The 19,800-nt window shown below is 54.8% G+C and overlaps 2 protein-coding genes and 1 long non-coding RNA gene across 5 annotated transcripts in view; 2 read left to right on the plus strand and 1 right to left on the minus strand.

Annotated features, from left to right (window-relative positions):
• Window positions 1-1,700, plus strand: part of MRC2 (mannose receptor C-type 2) — a 56,092-nt gene extending 54,392 nt beyond the window's left edge. The window contains exons 29-30 of one of the 2 annotated variants that reach the window (XM_082706550.1): window positions 194-220; window positions 350-1,700. In XM_082706550.1, the coding sequence (XP_082562676.1) occupies window positions 194-220; window positions 350-573 (251 nt within the window). In that variant the 3' untranslated portion in view covers window positions 574-1,700. The remainder of the gene's footprint in view (window positions 1-193; window positions 221-349) is intronic. The other variant, XM_082706551.1, reaches the window with a different exon arrangement.
• Window positions 1,701-7,736: 6,036 nt separating this feature from the next.
• Window positions 7,737-19,800, minus strand: part of MARCHF10 (membrane associated ring-CH-type finger 10) — an 84,333-nt gene continuing 72,269 nt past the window's right edge. For both annotated transcript variants that reach the window (XM_082706552.1, XM_082706553.1), the window contains 3 exons: window positions 16,184-16,297; window positions 11,183-11,225; window positions 7,737-7,921 (listed from right to left, as the gene is read on the minus strand). In XM_082706552.1, coding sequence (XP_082562678.1) covers window positions 7,875-7,921; window positions 11,183-11,225; window positions 16,184-16,297 — 204 coding nt within the window. In that variant the 3' untranslated portion in view covers window positions 7,737-7,874. The remainder of the gene's footprint in view (window positions 7,922-11,182; window positions 11,226-16,183; window positions 16,298-19,800) is intronic.
• The window catches only part of LOC309851359, a 29,014-nt gene continuing 20,548 nt past the window's right edge, over window positions 11,335-19,800 (plus strand). Inside the window, exon 1 of the long non-coding RNA XR_014304741.1 lies at window positions 11,335-12,112. This is a non-coding gene — a long non-coding RNA (uncharacterized lncRNA). The remainder of the gene's footprint in view (window positions 12,113-19,800) is intronic.

The raw sequence follows: 19,800 nt of genomic DNA on the forward strand, positions 1-19,800 counted from the left end.
CAACTCTGTGACCTTGGGCAAGTTCCTTAAAGTCGATGGCCTCAGTTTCTTCAGATGCCAGATGAGGATAATAGCAGCCCCTACGAGATCAAGTGAGCTCATGGGGCGGCTGGCACTCAGGAAGTGCTCTCTGTTGGTTCATTATTACTGTCAGGACTTCAGTGATTAATGGGTCCCTCCCTCTTCCTTGCAGCTGAGGAGAGCAGCTTTTCACCATCAGGTAAGTTCCCAGGCAGGGCTGGGGTGAGCCCTCTCCCACCTTGGCCCCAATGCCAGGCAGCAGGGGGTGGTGGGGAGCTTCGGGGGGGCGGGAGCGTGGCCTGTCCACTGAGTATTGGGCTTGCTATAGCAGCGCTCCCCGAGAACCCGGCCGCCCTCGTGGTGGTGCTGATGGCTGTGCTGCTGCTCCTGGCCCTGCTGACTGCGGCCTTGATCCTCTACCGGCGGCGACAGAGTGCGGAGCGTGGGACCTTCGAGGGCGCCCGCTACAGCCGCAGCGCCTCTGGCCCTGGCGAGGCCACCGAGAAGAACATTCTGGTGTCTGACATGGAAATGAATGAGCAGCAGGAGTAGAGCCAAGGGCGGTGGGCAGGGTGGGCACAGGAGGATTGGGGAGGCCGGACCCTGGGTCAGCCAGGCCCCCCCACCAGCTGCCAGTCCAGGTGGCCTATGGAGGGTGACTTTGGGAGCCACTGTTGGGAGCTGGGGCTGATCAGGGCCTGGCTGGTGGGGTCCCTCCCTCCCATGAGGGCTGGGCTGAGACCTGGCTGAGTGCAGCGTGGTGTTTCCCTCTGGGGGGAGACTAAGGTCTTGTCACCTGGGCCTGTGCCCCTACGGTGACCAGAAGCAGGACGGAAGCCTCTTTCTGCCCCTTTTTCCCCAGGCCCCCCTGCCCAGGCCTGCTGACCCCATGTCACGGGACCCCCTTCTCGTTGCAGAGCCTGAGGATCCTCCTGGGCCCTCAGCTAGCCTCTGTCGCTTCTCTCCTTCCTGGCAGCCTTGGCTCTGAACCCCCTCTGCCCTCCCCCCTCCCATTTTTCCTGTAGCCCTTCCTTCTGAGCCAGGGCCCCAGAGTTTGGGGAGCCCTGTTGCTCATGGTGGGTGTCAGCTAAGGGGGCCAAGCATCTGTCACTCCTGTGCCTGCTGGGGTGGCCCATGGGGCATGGAGGAGGGGCCTGGGTTAAGCCTGAGAACCAGGGCCCCACCCGGCGTGTCAGCTGGGCTGGAAACAGGACTGGGAGAGACACCCTGACCCCCAGGGGGTGACCGGGCTGAGGTGTCATCTCCTGCTGGTTGGGGGAGGGCTCTATCCCTAAAGAGTCCCCTGTGGGGACCAAAGTAAGTTCCTTAACATTTCCAGCTCCTGGCTCTGGTTGGAAGAGAGACGGAGGGGGTTGCCAGAGCCCTGGGGCCTCAGAAGCAGGAGACCGCCCTCTAGTGGGGCCCAGAGGAACAGCGTCTCAGCTCCCGGAAGGGCCCAGTCCCAGGGCGCTGACTCAGTGCCTTTCCAAGAGGCCATCCCTGGACCGGGCTGGGGCGACCGCCAGTCCCTGTGCCATGGGGCGCGGGACAATGTGAACATGGACTCAAAGACATGGTCCTTTTTTGTAGTTCTTAATTTTTTTAATGTGCCATTATTGTGGAACAAGAAAAGAAAAGAAAAAAGAAAAGCAAACAAATAAAACACACCTTTAAGAGGCTTGAGAGAGTGGGTTTCGGCTTTGTTCTGTTGTCAGCCTTGTTCCTCGCACTGCCTCAGAGAAATGTCGTGTGTGGAGCTCGAGTCGTGTGTTCTTTCTGCAGTCTGCCATTTTGCTTCCATCTCTGGGCCGGCCCCACGGAGGCACCTGCGCTCTTGTTTTTTCCGGGCCCTTTCCTTTCTGGGCCTGCTCACCCTGTTGTCTGTGACGGGGGATGAGTGTGTCTCGGTGACAGTCAGGAGCCCCCGGGACAGCTGTGTGAGCTCTGACAGCTTGGCTCACCTCTCACCATGTGTGAGATGGGGGGACTGGACGCACTTCCTGGGCCTATTTGAGGATTAAATGAGATCATCTGTGTCAGGCAGCGAGCCCAGAGGCTCCGAGCTCACACAGTAAGTGCCCTATAAGGCCCGCTGCTAATGTTATTTGGAGGCTGTGGTTCCCTGGGGGGAGTATTTGAGGTGCCCAAGCCAGCCCTGGGAGGTGGGGGGCGGGGGGAGGGGGGTTGGCACACATTTGTCCTTGCGGAGTTTGGGCTCCGAAACCACCAGAGCCGAGGTAGGGGCTCTCAGGACCTCCCTCCTACCAGTATTCACTCAGGATACTAGAGTTGGTGACCGAGAGAGAAGGCTCTGCTAGGAGGTGATGGACAACTATGCCCATCCTGCGGGCTGAAACTGGCCGTGGGAGGGGGTGTGTGTGTTTGGGCTGGGTGGTGGGGTAGGGGCTCGTCAGAGGAAGGGAGATGAACCTGAAGGAGATGAGGGAATGAGCCATGCAAGCATCTAGGCAGGTGGAGGCATGGTGGTGGGAGGGCTCCCCTCCATGGTGGCCCCTGCCCTGCAGAGGCCCAGCTAGGAGGCCAGGCTGGCTGGAAGGCTGGGAAGGGGAGTCGGGGGTGGGGGGAACAGGGGTGGGGGGAACGAGCCGGATTGCCCCAGGCCATGCAGGCCCTGGTGGAAAGGTGTTGTAGGAAGCCCCAATCCCACCGTCCCCTGAGGACGGTAGTGTGGATCGCTGCCTTGGCCGTGGTCATGCTCTGGACGCGTGCGTGGGTTGCACACATGCTTTACCTCATTCGTGAGTTTTTAAAAGAAGTTTCTATTGTTCTGAGTGGGTAATACCACCACGTGGTTCAAGGCCTAAACCTAAACCATAGGAATAGATACACGCTGACAAGTCCCGGGCTTTTGGGCCTGGACAGCAGGGTAAATGGGGTGCCTGTTTTTGAGCTGGGGAGGCTGGGGGGAGCTGTTGGAGAGTCCATGACTGAGGCAAGCTAGACGCCCTCCTGTTCTCTCCCGCCCCTGGAGCCCCAGCAGCGACTCTCCTGATGGGCAGCAGCAGGGCCCCACAGATGGATCTGGTCACTTTGGGGAGTGCGCCCCTATCCCATGGGGGGGGGGGCCTTAATGATTAATCCACTTCACCCTGAAGTGATTTGCTCTCCCTATTGGTTAACGGCTCTCTCTGGGAGGTAAGTGCCCTGCCATTGTGTGCAGCTCAGAGACCAATGCACCAGGCAGGGAGCACCCCCTCCGCCCCCACCCCCCGGGCCAGAGGCCCTCTGGGAAGCAGGCTGCTGACCCTTGCCCTAGGAGGGGGGGCGAAACTGAGGGGTGAAGGCAGGGTCACAGGATCCCAGGGGATGGGAGGAGCAGCTGAGGCACCCAGGGCTGCCTGGGGGTAGTGTTGGTGAGTGCCGAGATGTTTAAATCATTCCAGAAATGCCTGTCCTGGCTCCCCTCTCCTTCCCTCGGGGGCTGTCGTCCTCACCAGAGCCCTGCTCCCCACCCAAAAGCATTTCAGACAGTTTCAGAGGCACCCGTAGACCTTGTTCTGAGCCTTTCTGCTTGGGGTCCACTCAAGGAGGGGAAGGGAATGCCCTGGCAGTTCTCCATCAGGGCAGGAAGAAGGCTCTGGGCCAGGGTGGTTGGGGGGGTGGCATCCTCTGGCTCCAGAATAGGGCTGGTTCTAGTGGGGTACACAGCCTCCTGCCTTCGTACTCATTTCAGTTCAGTAAGAAGTAAGCACTCCTGCACTCTCGGGGTGTCCTGAGACCCAGACCAGAGGGCACGCTACACCAAGCACCAAGGCCACCCTTCACTTGCAGAGCTAAGCTGGCTCAGCTCTGGCCCCCGGGGTGTCCCGTGACAGCTCACTGAATCCATGAATGGACCAGAGGACGGGGCCACTCTCCAGAGAACAGTGTCAGGCCGGCTCACCGCCTCTCCTTGTCAGGACAGAGATGGCCTTCTCCCAGGTGTCCTGGCAGAGCCGGCCCGGCCCAGTGGGCAGCACTATGAGGCGGCATGGGAGAGGAGCCAGCCAGCCACACCACATCGCTTTCCTGGAGCAGGGCCGCTGAGCCTGGCCAAGCTGCCTTGAGCACCTGCCGCGAGTGTGCCACAGGCACAAGGTAGAGCTTGGCGTCTAGAGGGCTGACCTGGAGGAAGGGGGGCAGGAGGAGGAAAGGGGAAAAGGAGAGGAAATCGGGAGGGGCCTCCAGGGGGGACAAGGAGATGAAAGTGCCCAGACGTTCTGGCCTTTATCTTAGGGGACAGGGCAGCCAAGGGGCCTCAGGAAAGGGCTGACTTCCGGCGTGATGTCACGACTCCCACCAGAGTCAGCATCGCCTGAGCGGTCGATAGCCATCCTCCCTTGTCCTGAGAAGCAGGCGGGCGGCCAGCTCTGGAGGGAGGGAGGGAGGGAGGGAGGAGAAGAGCCAAGCAGAGAGCAGGTGTCCCCAACCCCCGGAAATGGATTCGTCGCTGGCACCCTGTGCAAAAAAATGGCCTATCTTCTGATATCATCAGATGGCAGGAGTTTGGTTTTAGCCGTTTCCAGGAGATTCTGCTTTCTGTTCCCGTGGGTGTTCTCCTGGTTCTTCCCTGGGACCTCTAAGCTCTGTGGTCCTGCGGCATGTCCAGGGACCTGGTCCTTGGTCATTGCATGTCCCTGCTGGGTCGGGCAAAGATGCCCTTCGTTTGCCCTTTTGTGTCTCTCTCTGGGATTTGGGAAACTTTTGGATGGTGTCGTTCCCCACACTGGTGCTATAGGGGACTCAGGACAATTACTAGGCACAGCCCTATTCTTTCTTTCTTTCTTTCTTTCTTTCTTTCTTTCTTTCTTTCTTTCTTTCTTTCTTTCTTTCTTTCTCTTTCTTTCTTTTCTTTCTTTCTTTCTTTCTTTCTTTCTTTCTTTCTTTCTTTCTTTCTTTCTTTCTTTCTTAATAGGGGGCTGAGCAGAAGGAGAGGGAGAGAGAGAGAGAATCTTAAGTAGCTCCATGGCCAGCGCTGAGCCTGACGTGGGGCTTGATCTTACAACCCTGAGTGCAACAAAAAGGCAGAGGAAGGGTGAATTCTTCTCTCTGCTGGAGAAGGGACTTCTATCCTCTCGTGGCCTGGAGAATCGGTTGTCCTGGTTCTTGGGCCTTCAGACTTGGGCTGGGACTCAAGAGTGTTGGCTCCCTGCTACTGAGGGCTGCAGGTCTGAAGCAGAAGGACCTCCCTGGTTTGCCTGGGACTTCAGCAGGCAGACAGCCAGGAGGTGGGAGTTCTCAGCCTCCATAATGGTGTGAGCCAATCCCTCATAATCAATCTCTTTCTACGTATTTATAAATCTATCCTCCTGACTCGGGTTTCTCTGGAGAACCCTAATACAGGTTTCCTCTCATGTCACACAGAGTTAAGATCTGCCTCACAGGGCTCAAGCCCAGGACCCTGGCATCATGACCTGAGCTGAAGGCAGAGGCTGTAACCCACTGAGCCACCCAGGCACCCCCACCAGGGTCTTTTAATAAATGCAACTTGATTCTTTGGGCACCTCTAGCTATGAGAAGCCCCATCAGCAGACCCCTGGGCCATCATGATGTGGAATTAATGGTGCGGGTAGACATCAGTTCTGTGGTGTGTCCAGTCGTGTCTCCCCGCACCGCACCCCACCCAGGCCAACCTCTAAGGAAGCACTCCTGGTTTCCTGGGTCAGCCCTTGAAACCATTTTCAACAACCCAATATTAGCTGATGGGAACCTGGGCGGGTCTCAGGGTAGCTGCCCCAAACACTGTCACGTCTTACAGCAGACTTAGCCCGTTAGAACATTTACATGGGGGTACCTGCGTGGCCCGGTCATTAAGTGTCTGCTTTCAGCTCAGGTCATGATCCCAGGGTCCTGGGACTGAACCCTGCACTGGGCTCCCTGCTCTGCGGGAAGCCTGTTCTCCCTCTCCTGCTCCCCCAACTTGTATTCCCTCTCTTGCTGTGTCTGTCAAAAATAAACAAAAGTCTTTAAAAAAAAAAAGAACATTTATACCCCCCCCCCAGATTCCATCAAGCTCTCTATGCAACTTTTTTTTTAAGATTTTATTTGACAGACAGATCACGAGTAGGCAGAGGGGCAGGCGTGGGGGGGGGTGCGGGCAGAGAGGCAGGCTCCCTGCTGAGCAGAGAGCCCAATGCGGGGCTCAATCCCAGGACCCTGAGATCATGACCTGAGCCAAAGGCAGAGGCTGTAACCCACTGAGCCACCCAGGCGCCCATACAACTTAGTTTTAAATATGCATTGTTCCTTCATAGATGTTTCTCAACGTTGACTCCTGGACAAATCTTTCATCTTCAGTCAACCTGGAAGTCCAGTTGAAAAATAAAGGCCCATTTTCTCGTAGAATGATTAGAGCTTGGAGCTGCGTTTGTGAATGGAAGAATTTGAGGTTTTAGGAGTTTTGTCTGTTTGTTTGACATCAGGGAGATGTTTTCAACTGGAATGGCTCTTAGGTTCTGTTAACACTCGAGGGTGTCCCTTTGCTTTGCTCTTGGATCTTGGCGCTAGGCTGCCTGGCTATATCCACCAGTTCTCGGGAAGAGAGTCAATGTGGAGTTAAATGTGGAGCATGTCAGGGACGGACAAGATTTAGAGGGAATTAAATCAAGTCCAGAATTCCTAAAACCTTGCTGGCAGCACTGTTCCTCTTGGGCAAAACCCTCTTTGCTGCAAAATCTACAATGGCTGCTCCTGGTATTGAAGGTGGGAGGGAGAAGCCTCTCTTTCTCTTCATTATCCCTCTCTGTCCCTCCTCTTTCTCTCTCTCTTTCTCTGTTCCTTCCTCCATTTTTAAAGAAAATGTATTGAAAGCCCATCTTACAGTTACGCCACAGGGCGTACACATTGCGAGAGCACAGGTCATTGAGCTTTAGTAAACTTATGACATCGGAGAATCCTCCCCAGGACCCAGTCCTGGAAGCAGCCTCGTCCCCCAGATCCTCCGGAGCCCATCTGCAGGCGGTCTCTCCTAGTCCCAACCCTGCAACCACTGATCGGTCTCTACAGTTTTGCCTTTTCTAGAAATTACGTGTAAATCGAAGCATACACCATGTCAATCTTTGTGTCTGGCTTCCTTCAGCATCATGTTTTTGCACCGATCCGTACTTTGTTCCCTCCATCTTTATTTTTTGACCTATCTTTGTCTCTCTCCTAAGCACGCACTCAGTTTTCTCACTAACCATCCTGACCTTTTTTTTTTTTTTTTTTTTTTTTTCCAAGCCCAGCATGGAGCCCAATGCAGGGCTTGAACTCATGACCTTGAGATCAAGACCTGGGCTGAGATCAAGTGTAGGGACACTTTACCCACTGAGCCACCCTGGAGCCCCTGACTTTTTTTTTTTTTTTTTAACCTCACATGTTGATCTGGTCTTTGGGCTCTAAGGTGTAAATAGGGGAATAAAGTAGAGACCAAAAAAAAAAAAAAAAAAAAAAGCACAGAAGGAAGCTAGGTGAATAAAGTCATTTTATTGAAGACGTGGCCGGATTCCACTCAGGGTGGAGGGAGGCCTAAACAGGCGCCCTGTACAGAGGCTGCGGGGCTGCCAGGGCTGCCAGGTGCCTGGTGCTTCAGGCTCGGGGCAGGGTTGGGGGGGACAGCAGCAGGGCCACCGGTGGGGACTCAAGCAGCGCTGGCTTCCCGACTTGTGCTGTTGGGGACTGCGCGGGTCCCTGCTGCTGTCCTTAATGCTCAAGCCAGACCCCGAGGACAGAGGGACACAGGGTGAAAATGGTAACTGTGAACACTGTGGTTTCAGTTTCAGTAAAGAGGAGGCGGGAGGGAGGCACATGGGGACATAGAAAAAGCGGCTGTGAGGAGATGTCATCGCAGAGCTCCAGGGGGGCCAGCTCCCTTGCTAGACAATGTGGCTGCCGCTGTCATTTCTATCCCCCAGCTCAGAATCTGGAAAGCAAGAAGGTGTCTCAGGCTGGAGAGCCATGGTGGATGGTGAGCTCTGCCCCCACTCCAGCCCTGGATGTGCACACGCACGTGCATGCGCACACACACACACACACACACACACACTTGCCACAATGCCTGAAACAGTGTGAGTAACAGAGGCCTGCTCTCTCTGAAATCCTCGAATGCCCCTTGGAGCTTCTAGCCCGACCAGTGCAGAAAGACCGCAAGCCCCCCAACAGAAGTATCTAGGTCCGCATCCTCACCTGACCAGCGCTGCAAGTGTTTGTGGGCAGAATCCCCTGGGGAGTCTTGCCTCCTCTCAGGGTAACGCCCCCACATGAACGCCCCTTTCCTGAACTTCGTAGAGAATTGAGGGGAGGGCTGACTTAGGTCTTTAAGAAATCTTTCAGAGACCCAATGACTGGAGGTAGAGAGGGTCATGTGATGGGAGGAAGGGGAGCAGAGAGGCAGTGGGAATGCAGTGGGGTCCCAGTGGAGGAGATAGAGTTTGGGGGCCGGCGGTCTTTATTCCTGGGGGAAATTGTTTTCAATATATTTTTCCCACTGGCTTGAGTGAGTGCTCCCAGACTATCTGGAAACCACTCAAGGGCAAAGGGCAGGAGCAATTGACATCCCCCCATTCCTCCTAGGACCCTCTCAGCCTCTACCTCTGCTACAGGGAAGCCCCATGAGCTGTCCCTGAGCCCTCCCTTATCCTGTTCTGTCTCCCAGTACTAGTTGCCTTGACCTGCATGTATGGGGGTGGGGGTAAGGTGGTCTGGCCGAGCCTTTGTCCTGAAGACCCGCAAGCCTGCCCCTGTCCACACCTGGATGGATGGCTGCAGGAGGCATTGTTCCCCCCAGGCTTTGGACTTGGTTGTGTCAGTCATCTGTGCCAGCTGGGAAGCGGCTGTTGGGGGGGCTGGGTCACAGAGCCATGGGGCAAGTTGTGGGACTTGGGCACACACGCACCCAAGGGTTCCCTCTAGCTGCCTCTGCCTCCGTGCTTCCTGTGGCCTGTGTGTGTTCCAGATGTCCGGGAGGGGTTCCGCAGCAAGAAGGTTGGCAGGGTCACCACAGAGCCACAAAGAGGCTGGCATCTCCTGCTGCGACCTGGTGGGCCCTGATGTTTGGTCTTTTCCTCCCTTTTCACCTGAACCCAGCCTGGGCAGCAGGTCACAGCTGTGACTCAGCTCCGCCAACCAGGTGAGTCAGGCCAGGTTGCCGGGGACCAGAGGAGAGTGTGGGCAGGGGCAGGCCTGGAGGCGGGGGCATCTGCCTCGGGCTGCCCTGGCTTGTCTGGATAGATCGCAGCCCCGGCGGGAAGTCGGCAAGGGCTGCACCTGACCAGCGTGCCAGGACGGTCCCTCTGCGCGGGGCTCCCCTCTACCCCGGCGGCATCCGGGGTGGTCCGGGGCTGGCGGTAGGTAGAGAGAACGTAGACCTACCATTCCAGGGGAGATCTGACTGCTCCCACATTGGGGCGGATCCTACAGCTTCCCGAAGAGGGATGGCAGGCGACGATCAGTGGGACCACCTGCCTCTGAGCGACGCAGGAGGGCAGCAGCGCTGCGCCCGGCACTAGCAGGGAGGGCCCTCGGGTCTCCTCCGCGGTGACTGGTTTTTGTAAGCAGCGCCCCAGGGATGCTCTTCTCCAGCCCTCCAGAGAGGGGAGCCTTCCCTTGCGGCCGGGGCTCGGAGGTCCTCCTCCGCCCCCGGCCCACACCAGACTCCCTGGGGAAGGTTGGGTCCCGGACACAGCAAGGCGACAGCGGCCCGCGCTGGGCACTAGGGGTCGCCCCCGCCCAGCCGAACCGCGGGGCGCGCGGGCCGCAGGTTTCCCGGGACCGGGAAGAGCCGCCGGCGCCGCCGGGGCTGGGCGGGGGTAGGGGGTGGGGGGAGGGGCGCCGCCAAGACCCTGCCCCGAGCCGCGGGGGCCTCCCGCTGCTCCCCGAGGTCGGCTCGCGGCCGCACCCTTTCGGAGCTGGGGCTCCCGCCGAAGGCCGCCACTGGGACCCGCGAGCGAGGCGCAGACGCGCCTTCCCCGAGACACAAAGGTCTTTTCTAGATCTTCCCGCTCGCACCCTTCCCGGCTGCCGGAGGGGGAGCAGCAGCCCCGGGTGCGCCCCGGGCCCCTCACCCGGCGTGGACGGACCCCGTGGTCGCGCCCAGGGCTGGCGCTCCGGGGTCCTTTTGTGAACGGAGGCAAGCGTCCCCTCCCCGCTTCTTCGAAAACCGTCAGCTGGGTTCTCAGCACTGCGTGCCCTGAATAATAAATTGGCTTCTCGAGGGTCGTAATCTGGGCCCCACCCTGTGGAGCTTTGAGCTGGCCCAGCTTCTCCGGGCCGGCCTATGGGGAGCGGGGGTGCCCCACAGCATCCCCGGGTCGGGCCGCGTGGGGATAACCAGGGGCCCACCGCGGGGTCTGAATCCGAATCTCTGCGGCGTGGGGTGGGGGTGGGGGGTGGGGCGGAATTCGAATTTTTCTGGCAAATTCCCCGGGTGATTCTGATGGCAAAGCCAGTGTGGGATCACTCTCCTAAACCTTAAACCTGCCTTCGGACACGCAGTTGTTAAGATTCCTCCCCTGAAGAATTTCTGGAGATGGAATTGTCACCCCCGCCTTGGTCCACGGCGATGTTTATTCTCCCTGCTGCGGGAGAAACTCCTGCTTTCATTAAGCGCATCCTCTTCAGCTGGGTTTTCTAATGGGATCACGAACCTGTTGGAAGACAGCTGTCCTGCCCTCCTTTGGGGGATCTTTCTCAGGAGACCTGTTTGCCTTGCTCAACCTGTGAATCCAGCGGACCTACGTGACCCGGCCGCAGGGGGAGAAGCTCGGTGGCCACTTGCTCCTGAGCTAGGAGCGGGGTCCCTTCCCGGAGTGGCTATATAGCAGCACCCTTCCAGGGTTTAGAAGATAACAAGAGGCTCCCCAAGGACTGGATGCTGGAAAAATCACCGCCAAGGAAAAGGGGAAGAAGCCTGCAGCAAGTCATGCCTGACAACACCATCTTGCCTTTCGCTGGCCCTCGTCCTCGCTTTCAGGATGAATTAAAATCCTTATCTGCTCCGTGTCCAGCGGACTTGGGACTCGCCTTCCTGACCTCAGCGGCTAGAGCTTCCCAAGCTTCTTGGGGTTATTTTTGCCTCTGGGTGGTGGTCATTACTTCCTTCCACAGTATGAGGTTTGACACAGTGACAGAAAAAGAATCAATTAGCAAACACCCTCAAAATGGCAGAACTGACCCCCAAACCTACTTTCATTTTCTTCCGGTCTGGGTTGTGGGTAATTTCTTGACAACTGTGAGAAAAAAGACAATGAAAATTGAATTGTTTTTTCCAAAGCAATGGTGAACAGATGTCTAATTCCCCGCTCTCCGGAAAGTTCTGGGAATCCCTTACATCACCTTAAAGGGGCAGGGGTGCGGAGGGCTGTGTTGATATTCAGCACCTGGGGCGGGGGTAGGAGCTTAGTCTTGTCCTAAAGACCGGCAGAGAGAACACAGGTCGCCTTGGCTGGTGATTCGGGGTTTCTAAATTTGGCCCTGGGAGCAGCCTTGCTTCCTTTCTGCAATTGATCTGAACTGCAGAAGCCCATTTTGAGGGTCCGAGAGTCACATTTACAAACCGTGGGGGTGAAGGCCGTGCTAATTGGCCATTTGCCTCACCCCTGGCTTTTAAACAATCACTTGTATTCTCTGCCCGGCAGGAAGCAGCAGGCCCATCAAGGCTCTGGGCTCTGTCTTTGTTCTGACTTTATGGCATTTTATGCCACAATAAGAAACACTGTGTACTCCGTGGGAGCCCATTGTGCTGGGCTGCAAGGATGTGGGCTCCCGTGCAGAGGGCTGGTGCTCTGCCCCCCGGAGAAGAGAGGCTTTGTGACAGGCCCGAGGGCAAAACAAGGGGTGCCGGACACTGTTACTGGGGCAACTGCTGGCCAGTGTGGAGGCCACCATGGCTCCTGGGTCCCTGTCAACAGCAGGCTAGGAGGAGGGCAGGAGAAGGATGGACATTGTTCTAAGAAGCAGTCCCAGTCACCGGATAAATTCTACATCAGGACTGTGCTAACCGCGGCCCCCAACCCTCTGGGCTGCTGAGCTGGCCTCATCCTGCTTCGAGACTCGGTGCCAGGTGACCGCCTCTGTCTGTAAGCCAGCTCTCATTCCTCGAAGACACGCCATCTGGGTGAGTAGGGAAGTTTTCCCAAATGAGGGCCAAGCCTGGGCCTCTAATATTTTGGGTAGATTTGGTTCTTTGAGGCAAGAGTTTTGGGGTTTCTAGAAATGGTGCGAACGGAACGGCCTGGAGAAAGTCTTACCCACAGATGGGCCAGTGGAGTTTCAGAGCTCCTTCAGGACTCTGCCTGCCTCCCAGGCCAGCCGCTGGCCCCTGCCCCTCCCCGGAGTGTTTTACAGGCAGAAGTTTCCCTATGGGCAAAATGTTAACCCAGTTCCTGGGGGAGGAGACCAAGGCAATGTTCGCTCCAGGAGATCACAGGCACTGTCATGATCTCTGAAGGCATGGAGTCCTTCTGCCCTTTGCCTTTTAGCTCACGGATACAGATTCTTTCTAGTGTTTTATCCAGTTTATGGAAGTAGGCCCTTAAGAGGTATGGGGCAGCTGCCATGGATAGGCAGGGATTCAGAGTACAGGTACATTTCACTGGGAAACAGCACAGTACAGACAAAACCCATAGCTAGGAGGAAGCCCAGGACAAGGGGCTTTGGGAGTGCAGATCCTGAATAGTGCAGTATCCCAGGAGAGAGGTGAGGCAAAGTGAGTTCTTTTAGCTTCACCACCCAGGACAGCCTGGTGGCCTTTCCCTTCCCATCTCAAGTGCCCCCACAGGGACCCCAGGTCGCAGCAGGGACCCCACTGGTTCTTTCCTCCAGACCATCTTACACGCAGCTGCTCCAGTTATGCTCAAAAATGCAAATCTCCTGGCCTGCCCGCCTGCCCGCCTGTCTCTGGCTAGAAACCCTTCCGTGGCCTTCCAGAGCGGCACACACCCTCTCCACAGCCAGCTGCCTCACCTCCACGCTACTTCCTGCCAGCTCCAACTCCCTGACTCTCCCAAACATATAGATCTTCTCACTTCTGTAAGTCTCTGCCTTTCCTTCTACTTCGAATGCCCTTTCCTTCAAACACCGACCCTTGTCCACCGGCTAAACTCTCCAAGATTCGGTTCCAACATCACCTCCTCGGCAGATCAGGTGATGAGAGCCGGAATGGAAGCAGCTTTCCCACCGGGCCCTCCAAGCAGTGAGAAGGCCGATGGCAAAGCGTACAACCCGAGTGGATTGAAAGCAAGGCCTCTGAGAGGTTAGCTGGGGTCCCCGAAGACCCTGCCTGGACAGTCTGTCCTGCAAAAGGAGTGGAAGGAAGGAGTCACCTAACTGCTTTCTGCTCCTCCACATCTGGTTCCATCTTCTGTCATCACACAAGGCACATTTTTTTGGATACTCTTGGGTACGTGTTTATCTGTCTTCAGACTCTGAGCCCTTATAGGCAAGGAGTGTCTTAATCATCTTTGGAGTCCCAGAATCTAGCTGAGAACCCAGCACATAGTAGGCATGCAGAAAATCTTTGACTAACTAAATATGGACCTTGAACTTGAGAGTGTTCCTTTACCTCGCATACTGTTCTCTCCACAACTATGTAGTATCCCTTTCTCTAAAACCTAACTCAAGACTCACTTCCTAGAGAAGCAGGTTTTGGTTTATTAGTTCTTTGATTTGAGTATCAAAGATTAATGAGCACCTACTGTGTACCAGGCATTTTTCTAGGCACTGAAGGGTGATGGGGTACAAAGATAAGAGTTCCAAGCCCACCCCCAATCCCTAGCAGACCATGTCCTCATTTGCCAGCCATTTAGCTTTCTTGTAATCCCTCAGTGCGCCTGGCATCCACGGTGCCTGGGACGTGGTGATGCCCAGCATCATGGCCCGGAGGTAAAAGTCCCCGTTTTGCCTTCAGGTAGCTCACAACCTCACTAAGGAGACCAGTAGTTTGTTCATGGGATCAGTGGACACCCTGGGAAGTCCTAGCCAGGGAAGATCTTTTTTGTTAATTCACAGCCTCTGGGAATTCACGGGGTCCACGGGTTCTCTTGACCAAGGGCTACTTTCCAGTTATTTCCTGTCTTTATAAAAATGTGAGTTTCATCTTCTAACTTGATTGAAAGCTCCTCAAGGAATGGGACAACATGGCCTCAGGTCCGGTGGCCACTTTCCCCATCTCAGCTCCTGATACAGGCCAGGGTATGAATGAATGAGTGAATGAATGACAATCACCACGGACAAGCATTCATCACTGGGTGTCCCAATGAGATACAACCAAGGAGCCCAACGTGTTGTCACCCAATGGGAGAGTACACAACGGAACCCAATGGGTTCTCCAGTTCTGATAGGTAAAGGAGAGGGAAGGGGTTTGCCTCTTCTTTGCTAAATGTTACCCTCAGATTCTGAGTGTTTTCTACAAGAAGATACCAAGGCTCAAATCCAGAAGACTGTGACTTTGACAAAAGCCATTTGGGTCCCTCTTCACTATTTGTACTAGTGTTGCCCTGTCCTTGCTTCCTCCCACCTTGGTTCCCAGATAGCTCCTGGTGTTACTGACTCCTTCTCTAGGATAGTTTTACCAGAAACTTCTTTAGACTGTATGCTTCATGGCCTTGGTTCTCACCCATTGGGTTGTGCTCTGTGTTGTTTGCTCTGCCGTCCTGGAGGCCAGCATTGCTTACATTAGCTTGTTGATGTCATGGCCATCTGCAACCTATATCAAACCCTGGGTGCTTTGAAGTTCAATGTGCAATAAAAAGTTCATTAAAAAAGATGGGGAATTATGAAAATAAGGTTATGGAAATGTTAACAAAGGATCATTTCCTGCTTCCTGTACATTTTTCCCTTTTTTTTTTTTTAATGTATTTCTCCAAGGAATTTATGTCACTATTAAAACTACGGAAGAGTTAAAGGAAGGACAGGCCTGGGTCAAAAAGAGGGTGAGATTCCTGAGGAGATATCTTGGCCAAGGCCCAGTCCGTTTTCTTAACTGAGAGCTTGGGGATCTGAGGGGAGAATTTACAACAGGAAAAACAAAATAGGGACAAATCTAGAATTCTTAGGACTAACGGTTGGATCCCAGCATTTTTCACAGCGATGGCTCCAAATGGATTGCAGCAACCTCTTTCATTGCGTGAGGCCTGCGACAGTGTCGGGAACCCTTGGAATCAATGGGTTCTAGCCTCTGGGCAGGGACTGTCATTGGCACACACACACACACACACACACACACACACCCGTTGAGGAAGAAGAGGAGAGAGGGATGGAGGGAGATGGGAAGCAGGGGACAGAGCAGAGGGATAGGGTGGGAGGCTCATTAAAACTTGCCCGATGCCACACTGGCTTCCTTGCCAGTTATGACCTTCTGACATGAGCAGAGGTCAAGCTCCAAGCCTCATGGGGTGTTAAACACTAAAAACAGATCAGTCCCTGGTGTGGCCATAAGGGAGTGTTCTTTCCTGGCCTGGCCACAGCTGGGCATTTAGCCAAGAGAGAAGGCCCTTGGGGGCCCTGAGTTCTGACTTGACCGTGGCCAAATGGACATTTTGGGGGACTTTGCCGAGGCCAGACTCTGGTTAGTCTTAGAGCCAGGCTCCTCTTCCCAAACTACATGGCCTTCTGGAAGACTCCTGGTTCTTGTGTTAAAGGAAGGGCAGCCACAGATGACGATCCCTGGTAAATACACTGTCACTTCTCTAACAACAAATGGCACACCATCAACACCTTTATGTCTTGGCATTCACACACACAGAGATGCTGGAGTAACACATGCCGGGAACCAAAGCAAGAGAAACAGTTCTCTGTGGGCAAGGGTCCGCTGGTTTGCACAGACCCTACATGCTTGGGCAGGGGCATGCCCAGACCTAATGCACGCCCAGTCCTGGCAGCCTTGCTGACCTCTATTTTGGGGGGCAAATATCCCTAGAGACTCACTTGCTTCTATGAGCATTAATGACCATTTAATTACTACTCACGTTTAATAGTAGGCAATTATGCAACGATCGCTTAGTTTTCAGCCCGAAAGCGACTGTGCGTGCATTTCCACAGTATACAAGCTACATCTTTGTCCTGGCGATGACAGTGCCATAGCCTACCCAAGTGACCACGAAGACCTCAACAGATGGCACATGTGATCGCCAACCCTGCAAGGTTTGGGGAAGTGCGGCCGGATGGGCCCGCTCAGAGACTGACTCACCCTTCCTCTCGAAACTCGGCTGTAGTTGAGCCTCATGAGTTCTGCAAACCTCTGCTCATAGAGGTGAAGCAGCAGCACCAGGTACAAGCCTGAATTCATCAGCTCATTTTGTGCCTAAATATGGAAAAGAGACTTTTTAAGTTCATCTATAAAATATTCATGATCTAAATCACGGGGCGGAGGGAGGAAAAAAAAAATAGAGAAAAGAACCGACAACAAAAAAATAAAAAGAAATCACGGGGTGGAGGGAGGGAACAAGGCAGCAGGGCAAGGCCTGTCCTTGGGGATCAGAGAACGGAGCCGGGGGGGAGGTTCAGCATGGAGGCTGGGCTGTCGTTCTGGAATTCTCTGCTACTGAGTGGAGGATACCCTTGGAGAGCTCCACACTCCAGGCTCAATCCCATGCACATTAATTAATTAGTTAATTAATTAACCCCAGGGGCATTACATGCCAAAGACTTGAGCTGGGTGTTGTGGGGAACATGGGGCAAAAGGTCTCCATGGGAGAACCTTGTTCAGAAATAGTTCCAGTACCAACTGGACGGCTCAGCTACAATGAGTGTGTACTAGGACTTGGGGAAGGCCTCTTGGATGGTCCTTAAGCTTTGCGCAGTGGCGGTATGGTAGCCAATGAGGTTTATCCGAGGCGCGATTATTGCTAATTGGATGGTCCTTAAAGGGTGAGAGGGCCTTTGGTTGGCTCTGAGGGTTGATGAGGGCCTTCCAGACAGAGGCACTGAATGCCAGCAAAGGCCTGGGGGCTGGGAGAGCAGAGCATGTGTTGGGTAACATTCCCTTCTCTTGAGTGTGGCTGGAGTATATGGGGAAGGTGTTTGTTCTGGATTGGAAACATTTTTTTGGCATCAGCTGCAGAGATGTGAAGGGGGGGATCCCATCAGGCAGAACAGGGAGTTTGGGCGTCATGCCGTGTGTATGTGTTTGTGTGTGTGTGTGTGTGTAGCTCCTGGGCTCTGAGCAGAGGACTAAACCCGATGGGATGAGTGTCTTAGGAAGGCAAAAGTTTCTGTGGGAGAACTGGGGACACAAAGGCACATGAGTTCTGCAAACCACCTGCAAACTTAGGTTTATCTTCCTAGATCCCTCATTTGTCTGGAGAAAAGGCCCCAGGCCTTGGGTCTGTATGCTTCTCTCTCTATAACTGGACTTAAGGATGGTCTCACCTACGGCTCCTGCCCCGGCTGGTCTATTATTTAACTCCCCGACAGTGAGTGTGCGCCCGGCACTCCCACGTGGACTGGGAACCGCAGGGCCTTGGCTTATCCCTCCCTCGTGTGGTCATCTGGCTTGTTTTGTGCTTCTTTAAGGAACGTCTCCCTCCCACCATTCCCAGGCTGTGTCCATAGCTTTTCCAGCTGCCACAATGTCCCCACCCTGCAGAAGCCTTCCCGATGAATCTCCTTTGTTCCACTCATCCCTTCCTGCCCTGCTTCCTAACTCTTTTCTTTTGTACACTGCGTCTTGCCCTGGTTCGTGTTTTCACTTTTTCTCGGTGGGTGGGTTGTGTTTTCTTTTTCTTGCTGGTGCTTGGAACATAGGGAGGTACCAGGGAGGATCTGGCTGATGAGAGCTCCTTGGTCCTCGGTTCCTTGGCAGCAGTCACCCTGGGGACCCATCCTAGACCGTCAATAAATGAGGGGCCATTAGTAATGACTCCTCCCCCTCTACCCCCCACATGGCCTCCTGTCAAGTCCCCATGGATCGGGGGGGTGGGGATAGGCCAGCAGGGGCTCCCGAAGTTCTTGGGAGACTAACAGCCTCAGCAGGGGACATGGTCCTCTGCCTCACCCTGGGGAGAGGTCAGAAGTGTGACCTTTTGCCTGGGATAGCCGAAGCTCAGACCTGACACGGGGACCACCTAAGTGCCTTTCCCTTCCTTCTGGGCCCATCTCCTTGTCCTGGTTCCATCCAGGACAGCTCAGGAAGCTGGCCCAGGACACGCCTCTTCCAGGATGAAACGGCCACTGGAAAAGGTGCCCAAATCGAGCAAGGATCGATGCATTCTTCCTTCTGAGTCCGGTCCACGTCTGGATCTTGCCCACTGGCCTCAAGGTCATGGCTCAAGGCCCCTCTGCTCTCCTATAGACCTGCCTTGAAAGGCACTAGTCAATTGTCCTTAGCAGTTAGCCTCCTATTTTTAGACTTTGGTCACGTATTCTGTGCTCTTCTGACCTTGGCCTAGTGCAGGCAGAGAGGAAGATGCTTGTTTTCACTGTTTTCTCCTCGCCTCCTCCCACCTTCCCCCTGAGTCTGCGCCTCCTTCGCAGCCTTAGAAGCTACTGCCCTTGGGAAGCCTTCCTCACCCACCCGTCAGCTCCTCCCCGCACACCAAGCCTTGCCCCCTGTTTGCTTTCCTCGCTGGCGCTGGCTGTGGCCTCTCCACTGGTTTTCTCTCCGGCACTCTCTTCGCCAGGAAGCCTTTCTGCTCAGAGACCCTCTGATGCATAATGGCAAATCAATCAGCTAGAAAATGGCTTGGAACTATCAGGTTTGTCAAAGCATTCAGGGAAATCATTTACTTTTTATGACTCAATAAGGCCTGGAGGCATGCAGATGGGAAAATATCCACTAATGTTTTCTGCAGATAATTTGAAAAGTCACTTCTAGCAGATTGTGTCTCTTCTCAGGTCTGTGGGAGGGAACCTGTCACGCGGCGCCGTAAATCTCACTGGCCGGGCTCCTTGATGTGCAACCTTCACCGAGCTGGTGATGCCCCACGGAGGGGCTGGGCCGGCCAATCCAGAGCAGGCATGTGCTGGGGAGCTGGGAGACATGCTCCTTCTCCGAGCCACAAGTGGGCGGGACTTGTTCTCAGAGAGAGTTCCAGGGCATTCGTTTGGCAAGGGCAAAATGAGCTAGCTTTTGGAGCATTATTCTTTGGAGCTGCTCCCGACCTTTCCTCCTGACCTGGTCCCATGGGGCATGGACACCCCCGTGCTGTGTCGACAGGGGTGGGGCGAGGAGCAGGCTTCAAAGGGAGGGGGCTTGTGAAGCGGCGGAGGAGAGCCCTGGAGCACTCGGGCTGCCTGCCAGATGTTTTCCTTTCTGTTCTCTTGCCCCACTCCCACCCCTTCATTTTGTTTAATATTCATTTTGGCCAAGAGATTTGCTACCTATGGCAATTCTCAATATAATCCACTCAAGAGAAGCAGACGGCTTGGCTGAATGTTCCATCAAGTCTCCAAACGTGTTCAAGAGATGCTCCCAGGTGTGAGGGTGATTAGGTGGCTGCGTGTGGCCAAGGACATCTGTCCGTGGCTGAGATGGAGCAAAGCCAGGCCTGTGCCTCAGAGCAATGACAGCCAGAGGCCCGCTGAGACCCTCCTCTGCTGACAGAAGTGCACCTTCATCACGCAGTGGGCGTGGACCTCCCAGAATGGGCAGCCTGGGGCCGGCAAGAGCCAAGACTTTGGGCAGAGCTTTAACTGTGCAAGGCCAAAATGACTCCATTTATAAAAGGGAGAAGTCACCTCCATCCTGCCTATGTCCCCAGGGTGTTAGAGCCAAATGAGCTAATTCAAGGGGACATGGTATTTTGCAAAACAAAAATATCCTGTAAGAGGCAAGAATGAAAACTAGGATTCAGGGCAAGAACCCCA

The sequence above is a fragment of the Mustela nivalis genome, assembly GCF_964662115.1.
Source record: "Mustela nivalis genome assembly, chromosome: 17".
In the NCBI taxonomy this organism is placed as follows: Eukaryota; Metazoa; Chordata; class Mammalia; order Carnivora; family Mustelidae; genus Mustela; species Mustela nivalis.